The following is a 25,018-nucleotide window of genomic DNA, read 5'->3' on the forward strand; positions in this document are numbered from 1 at the left end:
AATGTACACAAGACACAGTTCTGATTAAATGCATACAAGGCCCAGTTCTGATTAAATGTACACAAGACACAGTTCTGATTAAATGCATACAAGGCCCAGTTCTGATTAAATGTACACAAGACACAGTTCTGATTAAATACACAAAAGGCCCAGTTCTGATTAAATGTACAAAAGACACCGTTCTGATTAAATGTACACAAGACACCGTTCTGATTAAATGTACACAAGACACAGTTCTGATTAAATGCACACAAGACACAGTTCTGATTAAATACACAAAAGGCCCAGTTCTGATTAAATGCACACAAGACACAGTTCTGATTAAATGTACACAAGACACAGTTCTGATTAAATGCATACAAGGCCCAGTTCTGATTAAATGTACACAAGACACAGTTCTGATTAAATGCATACAAGGCCCAGTTCTGATTAAATGTACACAAGACACAGTTCTGATTAAATACACAAAAGGCCCAGTTCTGATTAAATGTACAAAAGACACCGTTCTGATTAAATGTACACAAGGCCCAGTTCTGATTAAATGCACACAAGGCTCAGTTGTGTCCAGACGATGTCTGAACCCTTGTAACCTTCTGAGGAATGACGAGCATAAACAAGGCGGACGCGCGCTGTCACGTGACGCGGGTCTCGCGCTGAGACGGCTGCGTTAGCCGCGATGGCGCTCAGGTCCTGCTGCATCTACGGCGCAGGGCTGCTGTCCATTCTCATCTTAATCGTGGGCATTGCAGTGGCGTTGGCGCACGTCTTCCAAAGCGTGTTGTACAACAGGATAAAATCGGTAAGTGAGGCCAGCATGCTAAGCTAAGACAGCCATTGTTAGCTAGTTGTCGCTGGCACGCACACTAACGACACTGGTTAGTCGGATGAGCAACGGAAGGTGACGGTGTGAAACCCTTCCTGTTTCTCTCGTTGGCTAGCTACAGTAGCTATAAAACAGCTGTGTTCCTCCGAAAACTCCGTTACTCTGCTTACACACACACACACACACACACACACACACACACACACACAACCTCACACACCTGCTGCGGCTGCGTGTGTCTGTGTGCGCGCGCGGGCGCGCTGAGAAGGCTTGAACGGGACTTTATTTGGGAAAGGTGACAAATATCAGATATTGACATTGCTGTTTAGTCAACAATGTTAAAGTCGTGGAAAAAACCCCTGCTATTCACTCTGAGGTTTCCGTGCTGATATCATTCATGATGGCTGTGGGGTCTCTTAGTATTGATCATGGGCACCAAACCGCCACAGTATAAAGTAGCATCCTAACTCTAACCCTTATCTTAACCCACTACCCTTTCCCTCGCAGGAAGTAGTGCTGGAAAATGGCACAGAGGCGTTTGCAATATGGCAAGATCCTCCCCCGCCTGTCTACATGGAGTTTTACTTCTTCAATCTGACAAATCCCGCGGAGGTGATGTCGGGAGAGCGACCTGCGGTGATCGAGGTCGGGCCGTACACATACAGGTAAGAGCCAAACGGAGCACGACGCTTGTAACACAAGTCATGTGATCTTTGTTCATTGGAACTGAAATGGAGTCACATGGACCTGTGTGTGTGTGTGTGTGTGTGTGGAAAATGTTTGATGATCAGGGCTGGTTTCCTGGGTAAAGATTAACCCCTCCTGAACTAAAGTGACATGATGTTGACAGTAATCTTTTAAGCTGTAAGACTAATTTTGGTCATGTGTATATTCTTGTATACAGAGGACCCAAGACATAGCTATTTTTTAATTTTTTGTTTTATCATTATTATATATATTGTCATCTTAACATAAATGAACGCTAGTTTGATTTATGGTGTAGGAAGCTTCCATTGCATATGACCCAAGTATATTTGTAGAGGATGTGGGATAATGATGATGATAAAGTTTTACATCAACATTTAATCTCAGAGAAGACTAAACCTTTGCTCATTTTGTTGACTCCACTCTTAGGGTCAGATGGTACTGAGAGGTTTCACTTCCTGTGTGTGTGTGTGTGTGTGTGTGTGTGTGTGTGTGTGTGTGTGTGTGTGTGTGTGTGTGTGTTTTTAGAGAGTATCGGCCCATGGAGCGGGTGATCTTCATGGCGAATGGTACCAAAGTAGCAGCGGTCAACCCCAGAACCTACGTGTTCGAGCCCAGCAGGTCGCGAGGGTTAGAGGACGACCTCATCAGGACTGCCAACATCCCTGCTGTGGTAAAACTCTACACTTTACATTCATCTACAAAGTCTCTGACCACAAGATTTCGTTTAATCCATTACTTCATTGGGAGGCCTTCACTGGAAAGTCTCGGAGACAGTTTAGATTATGATGAGTCTTAGGCACTGACATTGGGTTAAGGTTAGTTAATTAGGCACTGACCTGTAGGTGTAGGGTTAGTTCATTTGGCACTGACCTTTTAGGGTTAATTAATTAGGGTTAGAATTTCTTAATTAGGCACTGATCTATAGGATTAGGGTTAGTTAATTAGGCCCTGACCTTTAGAGGTAGGGTTAGTTAATTAGGCCCTGACCTGTAGGGTTAGGGTTAGTTAATTAGGCCCTGACCTTTTAGAGGTAGGGTTAGTTAATTAGGCCCTGACCTTTTAGAGGTAGGGTTACATTGTCCTTGATTGTACACACATTGGTCTGCTGCGGTCTGTGTTTGGTTTAGGCGGTGATGGAGAAGTTCAAAGGTCATTCCATCATAAGCCGCTTCATCGCTGACCTGATGAAGTCCAAAGGCATCGGACTGTTTGCCATGCGGACCGTGTCTGAGCTCCTGTGGGGGTACGAGGACCCCCTGCTGAAGGATCTCCATGTGGTTGACCCCTCTCTCGACCCCTACTTTGGCCTATTCTACAAGGTAGCACCCACTGCACCAACACAAGCTTTAGGCTTGAGCTTCACGTTTCAGAAACACAGAACTGCCAGATTCAAGGAGACGATTTTTCTCTCTGGCTGAGAAGAGGGTCAGTAGGCTGTGGTGCTGAATTTCTTACACAGAATGCGAGTTTTAATTTGAGCTTTGAAGTTTCAAAGGTCTGAGACAGGTGAGTGAACTGAAACAAATTTGGTTAGAACCCTCAAAAATCTACTACACAAATCAGCCAGAATGATGTTTAATTTACATTTTTGGCATGTGTCTCTACTAGGTGTCTCTCTACTGACTGTTTGTGTTTGTCTACTGAGTGTTTGAGTACAGGGGTTTGAGGACTCCTTATGGCCACAGAGGGTCAAAGTCTCCTTGTCTGAGAGTCGACATCTATTCACAGCTTGTGTGTGTGTGTGTGTGTGTGTGTGTGTGTGTGTGTGTGTGTGTGTGTGTGTGTGTGTTCCAGATGAATGGGACAGATAATGAGGAGTATGTGTTTTTCACTGGGAAACAGAACTATCAGGATTTTGCTCGAGTGAGTCAGTGGAATGGCCAAAGGTAATTATTTTTTATATAATTATTTATTATAAATATTGCGTTACATTCTAGAGAAAGTCGCAGGAAAATGAGAGAACCCGTTTAGTTGCAGCAGATCTGCTCATGAACTCAGTCCAAACACTGAGTCATCTAGTCAGTACAGAATATCTGATAGGGCCTGTTTTCAAATCTTGCAGTTCATCCGTTTATCTGTGATTTGTAGTTCACTGCGCTGGTGGACCACAGATGAGTGTAATATGATCAATGGAACCAACGGAGCAACGTTTCATCCAGTCATCACCAAGACCGAAAGGCTCTACATGTTCTCCACTGACCTGTGCAGGTTAACCCTTGACCCTGTCTGTCTGTTTCTCTACCTCTCCCTGTCTGTCTCTCTCATCCACCAGAACTGGATGACAGGGGGCGGGGGTCAGGGCAGAGTTTGGGGTGGGTCTCAGGGTCGAGGTCAGGGCACGGGTCGGGGCCATGAGTGGTAACTGTCCTGTCCTCTGTCTTTTCTAGAAAGGTTGCAAGTGTAGGTATGTTCAGAACAGGGTAGAGTTGTGGAGACCATCACCTCAAGGAGAGGGTAATGTGACAGAGGTCTCTCACACATTCTCTATTTCTCTATCACACACACACTCTCACTCACTCACTCACTCACACTCTCTCTCTCTCTCTCTCTCTCTCATTCTCTCTGTCTCTCTCTCTCTCAATTGTTTACTTAGTGGTTTAGATAATATCACAGTTGGTTTAGTTAGCGGCATAGATTTCTTAGTGGTTGAGTTAGCCAGTCTGAATGAGGGTGGGTTTTTCTTCATATGGTTTTAAAGTCTCTACACATATGGTTGTGTGTTCACAGTTTGGATAGTAATAAAAGTCCATTTTCCTTGTATACTTTCAGCTGAATTATTCACTTTGCTACTGATTGGGTAGATGATTATTCCAGTGTTTCCATAGTGTCCCTAGTCCCCATGTTTGTGTGTTGTCAGGTCCCTGTATTCCACATTTGAGGCTGAGCGGAGTGTGAAGGGGATCCCTGTTTACCGTTTTGTCCCCCCCTTTGAGGTGTTTGCCAACAAGTCGGTAAATCCTGCCAACGCTGGATTCTGCTTGGGAGGGAATTGTCTCGGCTCCGGCCTGCTGAATGTCAGTGTATGCAAAACAGGTCTGTGTGTGTGTGTGTGTGTGTGTGTGTGTGCTCGTGTATGTCTGTGTGTGGGGGGGGGGGGGGTTCATACATTTTTAGAACAGCGATGTCCTGACTATGTAGGAAAACTAGAAACAAACTTCTGTAGTTATCTGGGTGTCTGTAGTTATGCGAGTGTCTGTAGTTATTTTGGTGTGCATGTGCGTCCATTCAGTAAAGTGTACTGCAGTGTGCATATGTGAATGTTTGATAGCTCAAATGTGCCTTTTGCCAGAAACCTTTGCACAAATATAAGTTTATTTTAGTTTGAAAAATGTGGGGTTGTAACTGCATGGATGTGATTACTGAGCATGTTGAGATGGAAGCAGGTGTGTTGCACAACAAACACACTGCTAATAAAGAGTAGCCATGCAACCTCACATGTAAACAGGGATGGTGACCACAAAGGTGACCATCCCTAGCAGAGTGCACACACTCATGTGGGACGTGTCTGGTAGCGCACACATGTAGGATGTCTCTGGTAGACTGCACACACTCGCACGCGTGGGACGTGTCTGGTAGACTGCGCGCATGCGTGGGACATGGTAGACCACGTGGGACGTGTCTGGTAGCGTACGTGCACGCGTGGGATGTGTCTGGTAGACGGCGTGGGACGCGTCTGGTAGACCACGCGCGGGACACGTCTGGTAGCGTACGCGCACACGTAGGAAATCTTTTGTTTTTCTTTCATCGCAGGTGCCCCAATCATCATGTCCTGCCCACATTTCTACCACGCGGACGAGCAGTTTGCCCAGAGCGTGTATGGGATGAGACCCAGGAAGGAGGAGCATGAGACCGCCATCGACATCAACCCGGTACCTGTCACACTTCCTAGGACTCAAAACACAGCAACCCTCTGACTGACCTGTAGTAACCCCCACCTGCGTTCGTTTACCCACAGCAGCGGGTCTCTAGGGAAGGATAGAGCCCTGCTGTAAATGTAAGTTAGGGAACATGACACAAGGGCTCGCTAAGCTCCTCGTTATCTACGCCAGGTTAATGCCATGGGAAGAGCAGGGGTAGACACTAGACCCCCCCCACCACGTCAAACTCACTGACAGGGGGAATCTGCTCTCCCTCCCCCACAGTGTGAAACACATTGCTCTTCACATCATTCCAGTTCAAACACCTTCACCGTGTTCATTTAAAAACGATTCTGGACCTCACCAGGTCAGTAAATTAAAGGCAGAACTGGTCTACCTTCCTCTTCCACTGTGAATTATAAATCTCAGGTTTTCTGTGGCCCATAAATAAGTGTGTAGAGATGTTCCCTCCCTTGACACCCAACTAACCCTGAAACAGAGCAGGACAGTCAAGCTGAGAACATTAACTGAGTTCTATTCATTTTCGTTTCAGCAAATAGCAGACTGATAGCAACACTCCAACAGTCACGCGCCCCATGAGCTTCATACTTACACCACCCCCTCCAGGAACTCACGAGCTTCCCTCCCCCAGGAAATCTTTATTTTTATGATTTACTCCTTCTGGTGAGATATGTTGGTTTATTGATCAGAGAGCAGTAGGCAGCACCACACCCGAGTCTCCACACCTTAGCAGGTTTGTAGTGGAAAAGGCCACACAAGTGCCCTCATGTTACTTGGCATACATGGACACGTATGTGAACTCTTATGAAGGATATGTGCAGTTGACCTGCTAACAGAGGAGGGTGGTATGGTGATGTTTTTAGTTGCTACCATTCCTTACAGGATAAAATGTACAGTGTTTCAGTGTTTGTGCAGTTTCAAATCAAGCAGATTAAATTGTTACAGAGTCGAGTCCATATTGACTTAGTAGCGCAGGAATCTTAGTCCTGTATCCTGTCTAGGGTGAATTTACAGTTACGGCATCTGGCTGACGCTCTTATCCAGAGCGACTTACAAAGTGCTTTGTCTTTCACTCCTAGAATATCCTGCTACAGTACAGTAGGTTAGAGTCCAAAATACCAATGAACTAGAACACTGTAGAATACAGGGATCACTGCTGATGACTAGAAGTACAAACGCATATAAGCTCTATAACAGACAGTGATTAGTGTAATGAACAATAACTACTAGAGTTTGTTAGTCAGCATAGGAGCAGGGTCAGTGATCATTTAAATATTCCACAAATAGCTGGGTCTTCAGTCTGCATGAATCATATATAACTAACTAGGGGATATGTATAAGTAGGGTTCATCATATATAAAACTAACTAGGGGTTATCATGTATAAGTGGCACACACTCAGTACCTTTAAACCTGTGGCACACACTCATTGACTGTGGCCTAAATGAATTAATATATTAAATGAAAGTCTGAAATGGTAATTAAATGGATATTAAATTAAATTGTTTATATTATACCTGTACACACTGCACACACTGTACACACACTTACATTTTTTTATTTATATATATATATATATGTGTGTGTGTGTGTGTGTGTGTGTGTGTGTGTGTGTGTGTGTGTGTGTGTGTGTGTGTGTGTGTGTGTGTGTGTGTGTGTGTGTGTGTGTCACGTTAATTATGGTGTAGAAGCAGTAAAGCTAAGATCACCTGGGAACATGTGAGTCTATGTATATGTGCCAAATGACCCTTGTTAACTGTATTACTCATCATTCCCTTGACTTGGGGTACAGGTGTGACGTGTGCAGTGTGTACAGGGTACAGGTGTGATGTGTACAGGTGTGTACCCGTGTGTGTGTGGTGTGTACAGGTGTGATGTGTACAGGTGTGCGGTGTGTACAGGGTACGTGTGCAGTGTGTACAGGTGTGTACCCGTGTGTGTGTGGTGTGTACAGGTGTGATGTGTACAGGTGTGCGGTGTGTACAGGGTACAGGTGTGATGTGTGCGGTGTGTACAGGTGTGTGCGGTGTGAGTTACGAGTGCATCTGTCTTTTCTTCCAGGCCTTGTTGACTTTTTTATATTCCAGTTTTATTGCCAGAAGTGTAACGGCTCTTACATCTGTTTATACACCAGGTTTACCTGTTTACCTACACCTGGTTCACCTGTGTTGAGGATCTAGGCTTGTTTAGCAGTGTGCAGATCAAACCCCTCATAGTGCACTCTGTCTTCACGTACGAGGTCACATCCGCAAGGCTTGGAGGACTCCACCATGTGCTGTAGCCACAGTGCGCTTTAGTGGTGTGTTTTTGGCACAGGTGTAACCATGACATGGCCGACAGGTGTCCACACTGCTGACGGTCACCATGACGACCATGACAGAGTCAAGAAAACCAGAGTGCAGCCTCCATCCATTCTGACTCAGTCATGTGACACTGCCCAGGCTTTGCTGAGAACAATAGTCATTTACTGGAGTCGCCATCCAGTGCTGTTTTAGTAAACCCAGGTGAACCCTCTGGTGTTCTTATGTTTAGTTTTGTTTGTTTTTTCCTTTTCTCCCATAGCTCACAGGCTTCGTAGTGCAGGCAGCAAAGCGCCTTCAGGTCAACGTCTTCATCGAGAAGCTTCCGTTCTTTAGGTATGTGTGTGTGCATGTCAACTTCCTCAGTCCCTGAGATGTGTGTATTTGTATGTTTGTGCAATATTTTACTTCAGTTGTTTAAACTGTGTATAGTTATACTTTTATAAAGTCCTTTCAGATCAATGCTTGATAGAAAAAGCGAGTGAGTTGAATCCTGAAATATGTTTAACTGCACATGATGTATAACTATCATGGAATATATGTTTATCAACACATGATATATATGACTCTGCCATGCCGATCTAAGGATCGGTTGGGCGTGTCCAATTCTGACATATTCTTAGAAAGGCAGAAAAGGTTCTTGTCTACTGTGTGGCTTGCCGTAAGCAGGTGTTTTCAGTCCCATCCTTGGGAGTCCCAAGCCGCTCCACGTTTTCGTGGTGCTCCCTTGCGTCTCCCGCCTGAGGCAGCTGATCCGTCCTGGACCGTGTGGCGGAGGTGTGCTGGGAACAGGGCCAGCTGGCTGGGACACGCTTGCTCTAAGCTGTTCACTTCAGAAACATTTCTGCTTTCTTCTGCTTCTATGTGGGGAAATGTTTGTGAACCTGCTGGAGTTTAATAACTCTTTGCATGGTTCCTAATATCTGATCTGATCTACATAACAGACACTGTCTTTTTCGTACCGACAGCAAATGGAGTGTTGCAGGTCCATATCTACACTGAACAAAATGAGTGAAGCTTTTGAGAAACACACCCTGACACACCCTGCCTTGTTAAACAAAGATTCATATAAAAGCTGTTCAAATTCATTAGAAGTGGATTGGTAATGACCTTGGCCTGTGTCTGCATGCTCAGGCAGACAGCAGTGCTGTTCTGAGAGCTGGGCTTCCTGTTTAAAGACCCCGAGCAGGTGTAGTTGTGAGAATTGGGCTTCCCATGTGAAGACTCAGAGCAGTTTTGTGTGTATTGAGGGTCGGGTTTCCTGTGTGAAGATCTCGATCAGTATTGTTCTGAGGGTAGGGCTTCCTGATCAGTGCAAGTATACACTTCCCAGCCTCAGATGTGTGACCTGTGACTCTCGTGATGGCCACGGAGCTGCAGACAGCCTGCACACTTTATAACGTGCATCTTCTTCAGCCTGCACACTTACCCCAAACAGAACCTGCTGCAGCACATCAGAGCTTATGAACAACGGCCTGCTTGTTCCAGAGCCCTGAGGCAGCCAAGCTTTGCACAGAGCTTCATACCTACTACTGCTTATCCCAGCCAAAGCCTTGTCAGGGTAGCGGAGGGGGACCACGCGACTGTCCGAGCATACCCAGTAGGGTTGGGGTAGACACAGACCACATGGACTGTAGAGGACTCTTAACATTTACAGCATTCAGCTGATGCTTTTATTCAAGGTGACTTGGTTATGACTGAGTACAACCTGAGCAATTGAGGGTTAAAGGTCTTGCTCAGGGGCCCAACAGTGGCAACCTTCCAATTACAAGTCAAGTACCTTGACCCCTGAGCTACCACTGCCCTGTAGAGGGCTTTTAACACAAAGCGTTTGGTGGGTGACACTTCCAGGGAAACTGAAGTTCCACTGACTACTAAATATAAGATTCTCATAGTTGATCAGTTTTAAAATACTTGTTCGATATCAGCAAGGCCCCACAAGGTGTGTGTTGTTTATTAAATACAACTTCTTTTAACCATTTATGCAGGTCTTCCTGTGACTTGGAGTTGGGGGGCAGCGTATGTTTCCTCTACATGAACATGAATGTTAGGAAGTGGATCAGTCCACAGGAAGTGGGTCAGTCCACAGGAAGTCGTATTCTGAATGCCTGTTTGCCTTCACATTGTGCTCACGACCTGCATACATGTGCACCTCACAGCATGCGTGTCAGACATGTGATGTCTGTCATCATCTGTTTGTTTGAGCTCACTTTAGAAGTTCTAAAATACCTCGACTGTTAGAGGCAGCGTTTCAAAGCAGCGGCTGCTGGAGCAGCGGTCTCTCTCCACAGATTAAAGGTGGCCCACCTTCCTTTGAGGAGATGATGGCTGTCTGAGGAGACGGTCGTATGAGGAGATGACTGTCCCTTGCTCCAAGTTTCTTCTCATCACGCTTCCCTTTGTCTCTTTGGAAACATAATGTTTATGCATATTTGAGAGCAGTTTTCACTCCTAGGCAGCACCCACAAAGATGATTGTAAAAGTTTCTAAAGGGTTATAAAATTGTAGGTAGTTTTGTCCTACCTACTCAGGAGGGAGTGTACGTTGTGTGTGTGTGTGTGTGTGTGTGTGTGTGTGTGTGTGTGTTGGTTTTGATGCCTTGTCAGTTTTTTTAAGGACCCACAGTCTGTAAGCAGTGAAAACATGTTGATCTGAAACTGCCTGCAGCACTGAACTCCATCTTGCATGGTCTGAGCCGTGTTTATGCATGTGTGGGAGAATATTTGAGGAATGGCAAATGTTTGAGCATTTGATCCTCCAAACCTCTGAGCTGAGTATGAGCAAACCCACGATCTCTTAATAAAGATCTTCAGTGATCTAATGTATGTGGATTCTGGTGCTCTCTCTGGTGTTTTCTGCCAGGTCTGAGCACAGCCTTTGACATGGTAAGTCTTTCTGTCTAGGCTACATGAGCTAGGTATTGACGGCTGTGGGTTCTGTCAGCCAGATATGATGTGAACCAGTCCAGGGCGGTTTGTTGCTCTCTCTGGATATTCATCTTCACTTGCCACTCGGGTTTCCTCAAGGATCAGTGCTTAGGCCCCTCCTATTCATTGTGTACATCCTTCCTTTAGGACATGCACTAAATTATTTGATCACCCCTCCAAATCACTGAATTCAGATGTTCCAATCACTTCCATGGCCACAGGTGTATAAAACTAAGCACTTAGGCATGCAGGCTGCTTCTACAAATATTTGGGAAAGAATGGCTCGCTCTCAGGAGCGTTGTGAATTCCAGCGTACTACCGTGACATGATGCCACCTGTGCATGAAATTTCCTTACTACTAAATAATCCACTGTCAACAGTCAAGTGATATTATTATAACAAAGTGAAAACGATTGGGAATGAAAGCAACTCAGCCACAAAGTGGTAGGCCATATAAAATGACAGAGCAAGGTCAGTGGACGCTGAGGCACATAGTGTGCAGTAGTCACCAACTTTCTGCAGAGTCAATCACTACAGACCTTCAAACTTTATTTGGCCTTCAGCTCAGGAACAGTGTGTAGAGGGCTTCATGGAATGGGTTTCCATGGCCGAGCAGCTGCATCCAAGCCTTACATCACCAAGTGCGGTGCAAAGCGTCGGATGCAGTGGTGTGAAGCACGCCGTCACTGGACTCTAGAGCAGTGGAGACGTGTTCTCTGGAGTAACGAATCACGCTTCTCCGTCTGGCAATGCGATGTAACAAGTCTGGGTTTGCTGGTACTTGTCTGACTACATTGTGCGAAGTGTGAAGTTTGGTGGAGGGGGGTTATGGTGTGGGGTTGTTTTTCAGGAGTTGGGATGGGCCCCTTAGTTCCAGTGAAAGGAATTGTTAATGCTTCAGCATGTCAAGAGATTTTGGACAATTTCATGCTCCCAACTTTGTTGGAACAGTTTGGGGATGTCCCCTTCCTGACTGCGCACTAGCGCACAAAACAAGGTCCGTAAAGACATGGATGAGTGAGTTTAGTGTAGAAGAGCTTGACTGTCCTCTACAGAGTCCTAACCTCAACCTGACAGAACACTTTTGGGATGAATTGGAGCAGAGACTGCGAGCCAGGCCTTCTTGTCCACCATCAGTGTCTGACCTCACAAATGCACATCTGGAAGAATGGTCAAATTTTCCCATAAGCACACTCCTGAACCTTGTGGAACACCTTCCCAGAAGATCTGAAGCTGCTATAGCTGCATCAGGTGGGCCGTCATTATATTAAACCCTGTGGATTAAGATTGGGATGTCACTCAAGTTCATATGCGTGTGAAGGTAGATGAGCGAGTACTTTTGGCAATATAGTGTGTGTATGTCACTTTAACCTTGACTTCCACTGCTATTGCAGATGACGTACACATTTATCTATCACTAACCCACCCACCCATACTCACTAACTCACCCACCTATACTCACTAACTCACCCACCCATACTCACTAACTCACCCACCCACCCATACTCACCAACTCTCCATACTCACTAACTCACCCACCCATACTCACTAACTCACCCACCCATACTCACTAACTCACCCACCCACCCATACTCACCAACTCTCCATACTCACTAACTCACCCACCTATACTCACTAACTCACCAACTCTCCATACTCACTAACTCACCAACTCTCCATACTCACTAACTCACCAACTCTCCATACTCACTAACTCACCAACTCTCCATACTCACTAACTCACCAACTCTCCATACTCACTAACTCACCCACCCAAACTCACCAACTCTCCATACTCACTAACTCACCCACCCATACTCACTAACTCACCAACTCTCCATACTCACTAACTCACCAACTCTCCATACTCACTAACTCACCCACCCATACTCACTAACTCACCATACTCACTAACTCACCAACTCTCCATACTCACTAACTCACCCATACTTTGCATACTCACCCACCCAACTCTCCATATTCACCTTCAAGTTACTCCTAAAAATCTACAAAGCCCTAAATAACCTCGTTCCTTCATGTCTGCCAGATCTTCCTCAGCTGGGCTGCGTACTGCTCCTTCCTACAGCCTACACGCCGATGGTGTTCGTGCATTTCTTGAGCCTCCACTCTGGAACTCTTCCCCCTCCGGTCCAACAGTCTGCAGCTCTCTCTGTATTCAAATCTAACCTTAAAAAGATCTTTTTTTTTTTTTTCCCCCTTGCCTCTAATATTTCTCAAACATAAACACCGCATTCGTCTGCTTCTGCCTATGTCCTGGGAGTGCTCTCTGTAAATGTTCTGTATACTGGACATATCTATTGTCTCAGTGTCCTTTTACTGACTATTGTTAGTGTTTTTGGGTCCCTAAAAGTGCTATTATTATTGTTATAATTATTATTATTTTAACCTGGGCTGAGGGTGCTGTATCTCAGAACCATTAGTTCTGTGGCAGATAAGATTACCAGTGGCTCATGCCCCTGTGGTTGGATAACAGGTCCTGGATCTTGGTTAGTGCAGATTGTGACCTGCAGATCATCTCCTTGTAAATGTTTACATTTGACAGATGTTCTTGTCCTCTGCAACTCGCAGAAGTGAATCATTGGTGCAACGTTCTGAATGACGTTACAGCACATGTTGGAAAACTGCCCTCGTGTTTAGGGGAGGAATGGTTCAATTTCACAAATCTATCAAATCTCAGACATGAACTAATTTGAAGCCTTCATTCAGTTTAGGGGGTTTCATGTGTGCACAAGTACAGTCTAGTTTTTCACGTGTTGTTCTTCCTCTTTTCCGTTCTCACAGCGAGAACATCAGGACGTTGGTCTATCCAGTGATGTTCCTTAATGAGGTGAGACTTCCTGTTCATTTACTTTTTATACTGCCAGTGTTTGTGTGTAATGTCAGGACATGGAGAGGGTAGGCATTACACCACCCTGACATGAACTACACTATCCTGATGAACTTTTAAAGAATTATTTTTTGGTTGTTGTTTATTTGAAGTGCAGGCCCCTTGTAGAGTCAGGCAGCATGTTGTCATGGTGACAGCGGAAATGAGATTAGTTCACATTCTACACATTGGGCAGACACTCTTATCCACAGTGACAGTAATGTTACGGAGGTAGACGAGTGTAGAGTTGGGGGTCTTGCCCAAGGACTCTTATTGGTGCATCACATAGCCCTTACCCAGCGGACGACCGAACCCCAGTATTGTTACTTTCAGAGTTTTGTCACGTACACAGTCATACATGGTATAAATCACAGTGAAATGCTTTGTGACTGCTCTATCCGAACTGAGGGGATACAGGGATACAATATATGTATAATAGAATATGTGTGTATATATACACAATGTACAATGTATATGTATATATGTGTATATATAAAGTGTACAATTACCAGTTGCAATTTAGTTTACGGTTATTGCAGTGTTTTTATGATATTGACATCATACACAGTGCACAGAGTCCCCACAGTTCATCAGTTGCACTGATTCAGGCCCCGAATGGCCTGTGGGAAGAAGCTCCTCTTCAGTCTCTCTGTGTTGGTCTTCAGGGAGTGAAAGCGCGTCGCTGATCTCAACAGAGAGAAGAGCCTATTGTTGGGATGGGTGGGATCCTTCACAATCCTCCTGGCCTTGGTCTGGCACCGCGTGTAGTAGATGGTCTGCAGGTCAGGAAGTTCCGTATGAGTGATGCGCTCTGCTAAACGCATCACCCTCTGGGGTGCTTTTCTGTCCTACTTGGTGCTGTTCCCAAACCAGACTGTGATGTTCCCCGTGAGGATGCTCCCAATAGTACAAGTTTCGAAGTTCCGCAGCACCTTGGAGGGCAGTCTAAAATCTATTAACAGAAACATCACTTACTGCCTCTGTTTGTTTCAGTTCCACCTTTTTTTCAAACAGCATCTCAAATGGATTGATGTTCTGATCAGTCAAAGCCAAACCAGTTTTCAGCTGGAGTGTTTGCGGTGTGCAAGATCCCTCTCTTAGTTGTAGACCATGACGGTTGTTGCTCTGGAGTTTCCTGGTATCGGAGAAGTGTGTTCACGGCCTTCCTGGGACTGCAGTTGAAGACTGTTTGTTCTTCTGGTTGCGTAGTTCTGTTTGGCAGCTGCTACTCTTTGGAATGCCAGACTTAGCCTTTCCCACAACACTCCCTAGTTGTCCCGTGTGAACTCGGAATGTTTTGTGATGAATTAGAGCAGATGAGCCCCTTCTCCTGAACAAGGTAGAAGGGGGAGTTGACATTGTTTTGGTGGACATTAATGTATCTGCAGGTTGCATAACTCACCAGATGCCTGCACATATGCTAAAACAAGTACTGGTACTCAGACCGTGACCTGGATGTGGTTTGTTCACCACCACACCCTCTTTTCTTCCAGAGTGTGCTCATTGATGAGGAGTCTGCCAGGAAGCTGCGACTGGTGGTTACTGAGGGCAACGTGGTGGTCAACATTCCCTTCATCCTGATTGGCCTAGGCATCATACTGGGTGTGGTCTTCATGGGGTTGCTGTGCTTTCTAAAAACGCCAGAGGTTAGTGTAGCACTTTCATTTGCTTTAATTTTAAACTTTGTCTGCTAACCCTAACCCTTGTATGACCATGGTAATAAACCTAACCTTTATATGACCATGGTAATAAACCTAACCTTTATATGACCATGGTAATAAACCTAACCTTTATATGACCATGGTAATAAACCTAACCTTTATATGACCATGGTAATAAACCTAACCATTGTATGACCATGGTAATAAACCTAACCTTTATATGACCATGGTAATAAACCTAACCTTTATATGACCATGGTAATAAACCTAACCTTTATATGACCATGGTAATAAACCTAACCTTTATATGACCATGGTAATAAACCTAACCATTGTATGACCATGGTAATAAACCTAACCTTTATATGACCATGGTAATAAACCTAACCTTTATATGACCATGGTAATAAACCTAACCTTTATATGACCATGGTAATAAACCTAACCTTTATATGACCATGGTAATAAACCTAACCCTAACCATTGTATGACCATGGTAATAAACCTAACCTTTATATGACCATGGTAATAAACCTAACCCTAACCCTTGTATGACCATGGTAATAAACCTAAACCTAACCCTTGTATGACCATGGTAATAAACCTAACCATTGTATGACCATGGTAATAAACCTAACCATTGTATGACCATGGTAATAAACCTAACCTTTATATGACCATGGTAATAAACCTAACCTTTATATGACCATGGTAATAACCCTAAACCTTTATATGACCATGGTAATAAACCTAACCCTAACCATTGTATGACCATGGTAATAAACCTAACCTTTATATGACCATGGTAATAAACCTAACCCTAACCATTGTATGACCATGGTAATAAACCTAAACCTAACCCTTGTATGACCATGGTAATAAACCTAACCTTTATATGACCATGGTAATAAACCTAACCTTTATATGACCATGGTAATAAACCTAACCCTAACCCTTGTATCACCATGGTAATAAACCTAACCTTTATATGACCATGGTAATAAACCTAACCTTTATATGACCATGGTAATAAACCTAAACCTAACCCTTGTATCACCATGGTAATAACCCTAAACCTTTTATGACCATGGTAATAAACCTAACCCTAACCATTGTATGACCATGGTAATAAACCTAACCTTTATATGACCATGGTAATAAACCTAACTCTAACCCTTGTATGACCATGGTAATAAACCTAAACCTAACCCTTGTATCACCATGGTAATAACCCTAAACCTTTTATGACCATGGTAATAACCATAACCTTTGTATCACCATGGTAATAAACCTAAACCTAACCCTTGTATCACTATGGTAATAATGTTTTTGTACACACTCTAATTGTCTTTTACAGCTCTAATAGTCTCTTGCAGACACTACCAAAGTTCCTTTCATCACATCATTGTCAGTCTGTCTAATAATGTGCGCAGTGCGGGTGTTTTAAATGTAATTAATCACTGGCACTTGAGTGATCAGTGAGCATAAGTGTTTGGACACATTTCCCTTGTGCCAGAGTAAGGTCTGGGTATGACACATGTTGACCTTCCAGGTCCGTGATGATCTGTACATTTTTCAGTGCATTTTGTGCAGATTAACTGATGTGGGACGAAGAATCATTTTGAGCCGTTAAGTTTGAGGTTGAACATTTTCACAGTATTTTCTCTCTTCCTGTTTTTTCCAGCCAAGCTCTCCTGCTGAGCGCCAGCCCTTGCTGGGGTCCTAAATGCCAGAGGTCACGGCTGGTAGGGGGAGGTCAGGGGTCTTTCATCCAGCATCTGTCCTCTCAGCTGAAGGTAGTTTTTACATGGAGCCAATCAGCTAACCACTAATGCCAGTACAGTGTTTGCCCCAGTCGTCTCTCACGCCTGCAGCAGTCATCATGTCAGCAGACTTTGGTCGGAGTCACAATTTTTCCAGCCTTTGTGGACTTTTAGAGGATATTTTTGTTTTATTTATTTTTTTAATTTCACATTTTAGTTTAACAATGAGAGCACCAGTGAGATGGCTATTGAGAAAATGTTATATTTGTCCAGGTCGCAAACACCGATGATTTCAAAATAACTAACAGGAAGGGGGCGGGGTTGTGATTGGCAGTAAGTGATTAGCTGTTCACCTTGTGGAGGTCTTGTGACCTCCATAGAATTCCATGAACATGTAAATCTCGATCGATTGCTTGAGAAGAGTTTACCCAGATCGTAGTAAAACTGTGGGAGGTATAAAGAAAACCGTGTGACACCACAGCAGATTTGACGTGCTCCGTTTATTTAGACACAATATGTTGGTCATCACGTCACTTAAAATATCAAAGTCCCCTACATGCACCATTATTAACACTGCTCTGTCACAGCACACTAATCCTACCCTAACCCTACACTAAGCCTGACCCTGACCCTAACCTAACCCGGCCTGTCGGCGTGCACTAACCCCGGCTGCACCAGGGTTATGCCACTCTGTGTAAGATTCAGGTTCTACACAGAATTCTAATTTTTAGAAAATGACACACACAGAGTCCACAGACTTCTAAATTTAAACACTGACGTGTACTCAAGTTATGACTGCAATTTGGCCGGGATTCCGAAATGCCACCTGGGTTAACCCTACACCTAACCCTAACCCTTAGCCCTAAACCTGGCCGCTGTGTAATTCCTCTGTGCCACTGATGGGTGGGAGCTTGGATCTTGGAGCTCCAGGGAGCACAGCCTGTCTCTGGGGGACACAGGACAGCTGCAGCCATTCGATGGGATAAAATGGGATAAAGGCACAGGACTATGGGATATTAGACACAGGGAACTAATCGCAGTTAGCTATTAATCACAGTGAGGAAGTAATCACAGTTGAAGGGTGCAGAGGCACCTAGTCTATTTAACTGTATCAAAGAACAGATTTTACTACATTTTACTGGATATTTGTGGGGTTTTATGTTGGCAAATGTGTAGTAGAAATTGTTTATTTTAGAGTGGGTGGTGAAGCGATATTTTGATTTGCTTGTGTTTTTATGCATCTGAAATTTGATTTTTGTATTTTGTGTTAACTTTGTATGTGTAGTAACTGAGAATTATTATTCTGTTCCACTTTGCTTCTAATGCAGAAGAGCTTCAAATGTACTGTAAGATTCAAAGCATTTTAAATAATGTTTGATGCATGCATTCACAAAGTTACGTGTAAGCTTCATTCTCATGTCAGAACTCAGATGGTCCTAATGTGTAAGACCTTCTGATCTATAAGGTTGTCTTGACCGTGTAATCACTAATTTTCCCACATATTTGGCTTTTACTGTGTGTGTGAATGCACAAAATGTCTTGTGCTATGCATCGTTAGTGCCATCCCATCTTAAAACAGAGCAAGTGGAGTTAAAAGAGGACCATCAAGATCCAGAGAGGACTGTAGAATTTGTATAGAGAAGACTCATAGTCTCCATGGAGTGACTTCTGAAACTGTCCATCTGGAATACCACAGTGTTACTGGTGAAGGTCTGCAGGCACCAGGTCCTGCAGGGATGGAGCAGCAGCAGACCCAAACAACAAACACACTTACATTTCACTTTTCTGACATTATTAAGCATCAATTACAGTGTTATAACCATATATTGGCTACAATATACAGAAACTAAATTTTGGTGTCTTCAATTTTTGTGAAAGTGTTTCTATATTTGTGAGTTTTGAAAGCAGCATTTTTGAAGCTGTTGCTGTTTTCTCAAATGCCTTGAGAAGGCATTACCTTAATCAGGCATCTTGGCGTCCGGTATCTGCCACCTTAGCGTCCAGTATCTGCTAGCTGAGGAGTCAGGGTTCATAGCTAGTTACCACAAAGACCTCATCTGCAGACCTGTCTGTACTGATGTAGCACTTCAGATAGGCCATTGCACTTTAAGAACGTGTTGCAGAGTAGAGTGGATAACAATATATGAGGGCAGTGATGATTGCCGTGTTTGTGTGAGTTGGGCGTTACTTTAAACGGTTTTCTGGTAAATGTGAAGAATTTGATTTGTTCTTTTCGTAATGAAGTCTTTTTGCCCAAATTTGAAAAGGAAAATCTCCAAAATCTCTGTTCATCATTCTTTACTCAGGCAGTTTGATTTCCTGTTTCATCCTGACTCAGTTACCCCGCCTGGGTTAGGCTGCGCTTGTACAGACCCTGTAGCATGATTCATCAAGTCTGTCCACAGGTGGGTGAGGGTGGGCAATACAACAAACATACAGCATCACCTCACTTGGACACCGGTGCAGGTCTACAGGGGCCACCAGTCTGAGTGTTATTGGTGCAGGTCTACAGGGGCCGCCAGTCTGAGTGTTACCGGTACTGATCTACAGCGACTGCCACCAGTAAAGCATCACTTCATCTGGAGGAATTTTCACAATGCTAATCACAAATCACTATATGCAGTGGATCATGCTATATACCAGCAAAACTGGTGCATTTAAGAAAGCTATAAACACGCGAATACAGATATCGTATTATTTATTTTGTGTTTTATGTTGTGTTTAAAAATAAACTATTGAAGAAGTGACACAAAAAAATCAAACTTGGAAACACAAACTAAGGGAAATTGTTGAGCTGAGGCCCTCCTGGGCCGAGCGGCGTGTTGCCAGTGTTGGCCGTTTTTCCAGGACCTGCAGTGGTTCAGTGGTCTAGCTAAAGCCCATGATCTGTCGGGATGCCTGTCAGTGAGGGAAGAAGCTTTTGCTGTTGTTTAAACTGAAAGGGTTCATGTGTGGACAGACGTCTGCATGGATGTTTTGACTCACACCTGCCTCCCCAAGATTTGTTTGGTTTTGTTTTGAATCCAATTATTGCTCTGAAACTCCAACATCTGGGTTTTTTTTTTCTTATAAAACAAGACGCATATTGCACTGTAACAATGTCAAGAACATTTAAAACACATCAGCAAACAGTATTTACATTTTATGGTAGTCTTGCCTGTGTGTCCAATATTTACAAATAAATATCGCTCTAATAACCTGTTAATAAATGTGAATGATGTCTTCTGACGTGGACTGTGTTTGATCAGATTAAGCGTGTGTGGCCTCTCATGGTGTCCTGGACTACATCACAAGCTCAGGAGTCACTCAGGAACATAACAGGATTCTTGCAAGTAGTATTTATGGCCATTTTAGGTGGGTACAGTGTGGAATTTTGAAGGCCAATACTAAAGCCTGAGCACATTACACAGAAAGGCTTGGCATCGTGGCATGTATGGACCCTCCAACATGAGTGTAGTGTGTCCTGTCTCCTCTCACTGGAGCAGGGACGGTTCAGCCTGGAAAGTGCAGATGTTTCTCCTGCAAAAGCAGGAGGAAAAATAACATTGCGGCCATAAACAGTTAAACAGCTATTTTTCAGATTATTATTGTTTAGATTGTTCAGTCATGCAGTTATTGTTCAGATTTTCTCTATAGATCAACTACTAATTTCTTATATTCAAGTAATTTTTATTTATATGTTGTTTGCTGAAAGCACCGCAGAGTAGTCTCAGTGGCCTTCTGTGTCAGGAACATTAACCCTAACCCTCCACCCAAAGCTTGAGAGGGGTTGCATGTGAGTTCTTTACTACAGAGTCTGGAGGGTATTTTACTGTATACCTTCACTAATAGTACAGACGTAATTGTTATTATTTAGGGAATTGTAATCAGGCCACTGGGTTTGCGGTATGTTTGTGTAGTCAGAAGCTGGCACTATGTGAGCAGAACCAGATGCTATAATGGAGACGTTTTCTCTTTCTGTTACTAGACTCTTCAGAATGATCACAAGTAAAATGCAATGATTGGAAGTTTAATCTCTCCTGACTACTGAATCATTAACTATGTTTAATAGTCTGATAAGTGTGTATCAGAAGCCAATTATTTTGGGGTCAAGGTTCACCAAGATAATAACATTGAGGACAGTCCTACTGTAAACATGTTTAGTGGTTCAGAACACACACCCCTATGCCAGTTTCTGTAACAAAAAGGTAAATGTGTAATTTGTCATTGTATGTAAATACATGCTACTCCATTCTCTAGCTGTCTTTACATGATGAGTACAACCCCATGACATGTATGGGGTCTGTTATTTATATAAATTATATCAATTCTATAAATCCCTTGATTTGTCCCCCTGAAGTCACATTTTCTGAGGTGTGAGGTTTTCAGTCCTTTTTGGGGTTTGTGTACCTGCAGTAGTTGGTCCCACACTCAAAGTGATCTCTGCAGCCTGACCCCACCGGCTTCAGGGTGTTCCAGCGCCATAACAACGAACGCTTTGCACGCTGGATTAGGCCAGAGCTCCAGGAGTCCAGAACAGGAGCTGCTTTCACCTACAGGTGAGGGGAGGGGGTGTTAGGAAAGACACTGCACGTATCAGAGTAAGACTTATGTTAAACACCACAGTAAGACTTATGTTAAACACCACAGTAAGACTTGTCTTAGGGAGGACCAGGTAAGTGCATTTTCATGTTTGTTGTATGGTTATGGCCACCCAGTCCCTGATCTTCACTCATCAAGCGTATCAGTTCCTCACACAACTGACTGTTGCTGGCCATTAAAAAGGCTTCCAGAAAAATAAAAGACAAGCAAATTCTGGAAAGTGCGTGCCAAAACCATCAGACTGGGATTAGGGTTAACCCAAATTAGCCCAAATTGATGTTAACTGCTTTCTGTCTGTGTATCCATAGCTGCTGTCTCCAACTCTCAACATGTTCTGTTACACCCAATGCAGCCAGTTCTCCCAGTGCTCAAGCACAAGTATGCCCAAAGCTTCACCACGACCACCAGGGCTAACCCTTAACCCAACCCACTGTGCATAAAGAGTGGACCAGTTTGTCAGAAAGTGCGTCCCCCTGGACCCACACACGTGCTACACACACACACTCGTCCTAGTGTGGTGGGTGTCCTACCTGAGCAGTGCAGAGCAGAGACGTCAGGACAGCAAGGGTGAGAAGGTTGAGTGAGGGATGTCTCATGATGGCAGCGTGGCGTTCAGTCCTGTGTGTTTAACTGCTCCTCCAGTGCCAGTGGAACCAGCAGCGCAGCCTGTGTTTATATCACCACGCAGATCCACCGATAACGGCTTCAGAGGGCAAAGGTCACCCGCGACAACACGAAGAGGGACACACCAGCTGGGGAAGTTAGGAGGGCTCCACGTCCGCACAGGGACCTTTAATCACAAGAGCACTGAGAGGCACTGAGTGTGTGCGTGTGTGTGTGTGTGTGTGTGTGTGTGTGTGAGAGATGTGATGTACATGTACGCTCCCTACCTCCCTCCCTCACTCCAACCCTCGCTCACTACCTCACTCCCTACCCCCAACCCTCAGTCCAACCCTCACTCCCTACCTCCCTACCCCAACCGTCCCTCACTCCAATCCTCACTCCCTACCTCCCTACCCCAACCCTCACTCCCTACCTCCCTCACTCCAACCCTCGCTCACTACCTCACTCCCTACCCCCAACCCTCAGTCCAACCCTCACTCCCTACCTCCCTCAGTCCAACCCTCACTCCCTACCTCCCTACCCCCACCGTCCCTCACTCCAATCCTCACTCCCTACCTCCCTACCCCAACCCTCACTCCCTACCTCCCTCACTCCAACCCTCACTCCCTACCTCCCTACCCCAACCGTCCCTCACTCCAATCCTCACTCCCTACCTCCCTACCCCAACCCTCACTCCCTACCTCCCTCACTCCAACCCTCGCTCACTACCTCACTCCCTACCCCCAACCCTCAGTCCAACCCTCACTCCCTACCTCCCTCACTCCAACCCTCACTCCCTACCTCCCTACCCCCACCGTCCCTCACTCCAACCCTCACTCCCTACCTCCCTACCCCAACCGTCCCTCACTCCCTACCTCCCTACCCCAACCGTCCCTCACTCCAATCCTCACTCCCTACCTCCCTACCCCAACCCTCACTCCCTACCTCCCTCACTCCAATCCTCACTCCCTACCTCCCTACCCCAACCCTCACTCCCTACCTCCCTCACTCCAACCCTCACTCCCTACCTCCCTACCCCAACCCTCACTCCCTACCTCCCTCACTCCAACCCTCGCTCACTACCTCACTCCCTACCCCCAACCCTCACTCCCTACCTCCCTACCCCAACCCTCACTCCCTACCTCCCTACCCCAACCGTCCCTCACTCCAATCCTCACTCCCTACCTCCCTACCCCAACCCTCACTCCCTACCTCCCTCACTCCAACCCTCGCTCACTACCTCCCTCACTCCAACCCTCACTCCCTACCTCCCTCACTCCAACCCTCACTCCCTACCTCCCTCACTCCAACCACGTCAGATCTGTTAGGATCCACAGTATCCCTACTACTAATTAGATTCTCAGCAAGGCTTTGCAAAACAAGTTTATTTACACAGTATGTTTCATACACAGCGAAATTAAAGGGTCTTTACAAATAAAAGTATAAAAGACACTTGATTTAAATAGGAAGGATAAAGTAAATTACAATGCACAAGCTGAAATACATAATTTTGTTTATTGGGATAAAGTGAGATCTAGTCCGTTGTTCTAGACTAGTCCGCTATTGTAGACTAGTCCGCTGTTCTAGACTAGTCCACTGTTCTAGACTCTACTCTTACCATGTACACACAGGGGTTTTAGAAAACCAGCTCCATGTCAAACTGACATAGAGTCCTACAGTTATCAGACTCACTGGAAAATTTTACTCACAGTTTGCGTGCATGTGCGTAAGTGTGTGTGTGTGTTTTGGTGCCTCTTAGCTGCCTCGCGGCAAGAAACAGTTTTTGTTCTGATCTACCGCCTGTGCATAGTGAACTTGGATCAGAAGTAGTTAGCATGGAGTTGAGAGTGAACCACTCTGCAGTCTGTGGGAATCTGAACCAACTTGCTCTGATGGTCACACATGGGCATGTATCCAGTCACTTAATATGTCTGATATTTTACTAACTTTTTAAAACACCTATTAGAACTCTTTAAAATAGCTGAAGTTAAACTTGAAACACCTGAAAATTCCTGCCTTTCATTTTTTGAGTCACATTTTGCTAACAGTTAAAAATGAATAAAAAATAAATATTATTAATGAATCTGGACCAATATAAAAAAAAATAATTACTATAAATGAATGGCCAAGGAATTTGGCCTTACGGTCCCCGGTGTGTACACTCAAACCGGTTGTGTTGTAAGACTGTGTGTATTGTGAGCTGAACACCAGCGGTTTGTCCAAGTTTAGGTCGTGGAAGTGCTCAGTGCAAATGAAAACGTAAGTGTCACCCAGCTCAGGAATGTCTCTCAGGAACCTCACCACATATTCTCCTTGTCCTTTTGAGCAGCTGAGAGCTGCTCATTACCTGATGTATTGTATCCAGGGCTTTTTACTTTGTTTGCCTGGCAGAAAGCTGGGAGAATGAGATATTAGTACTGTCTCTCTTACAATAATGTCTCTTGGTCACAATTGTAATTATGAGCAGTGGTTGCTAGTCATGGCAATGCAACTGAATGTTTCTTAAACACCAGAGTAAGACTTATGTTAAATATGTTAACATATGATGACTTATGTTGCAATGCAACTGAACTTCAGTGAGCTTTTTTTTATTCGTCATGCTCCCTGCAAATCCTAACATCAGGCTCTCCTCCACCTCGGACTTAGTTTCCCAACGTCCCCCCGCCAACCCACCAACTACAGCTACATTATTAAATGTATTCACCTGTTCCCCTCTATGCTAGAGTTCCCTGCTCATGTCTAGCGTGTGTGTACCATGTGTGCGCTCTCCTGTTTTGTGTCCTGTTATCATATTGTCTGACTTGGTTGCTCATTCGGACTGCTCCTCTTGCGTATTGGTTTGGAATGTTGTCCCATTTTTCCTTTTGCCTGTCCTGTATGTATTGGTT

General features: G+C 44.6%; 2 protein-coding genes across 2 annotated transcripts; one reads left to right on the forward strand and one right to left on the reverse strand.

The window, feature by feature from the left end:
* Positions 1-625: 625 nt before the first annotated feature.
* Positions 626-20,174, forward strand: scarb2c (scavenger receptor class B, member 2c). Its single transcript, XM_027032289.3, has 12 exons — positions 626-799; positions 1,331-1,488; positions 2,057-2,201; positions 2,659-2,850; positions 3,326-3,417; positions 3,620-3,739; positions 4,389-4,564; positions 5,282-5,400; positions 7,971-8,044; positions 13,438-13,483; positions 15,016-15,168; positions 16,868-20,174. The coding sequence occupies exons 1-12, from the start codon at positions 677-679 to the stop codon at positions 16,907-16,909; spliced, it is 1,440 nt and encodes a 479-aa protein (XP_026888090.2). The 5' UTR covers positions 626-676; the 3' UTR covers positions 16,910-20,174.
* On the reverse strand, positions 20,156-22,467 carry LOC145653037 (liver-expressed antimicrobial peptide 2). The gene is made up of 3 exons (XM_081704977.1): positions 22,058-22,467; positions 21,336-21,478; positions 20,156-20,465 (listed from the first exon to the last, which is right to left on the reverse strand). The coding sequence occupies exons 1-3, from the start codon at positions 22,121-22,123 to the stop codon at positions 20,420-20,422; spliced, it is 255 nt and encodes an 84-aa protein (XP_081561103.1). The 5' UTR covers positions 22,124-22,467; the 3' UTR covers positions 20,156-20,419.
* Positions 22,468-25,018: the final 2,551 nt, after the last annotated feature.

The sequence above is a fragment of the Electrophorus electricus genome, chromosome 21 (assembly GCF_041902795.1).
Source record: "Electrophorus electricus isolate QZ-2024a chromosome 21, ASM4190279v1, whole genome shotgun sequence".
NCBI lineage: Eukaryota > Metazoa > Chordata > Actinopteri > Gymnotiformes > Gymnotidae > Electrophorus > Electrophorus electricus.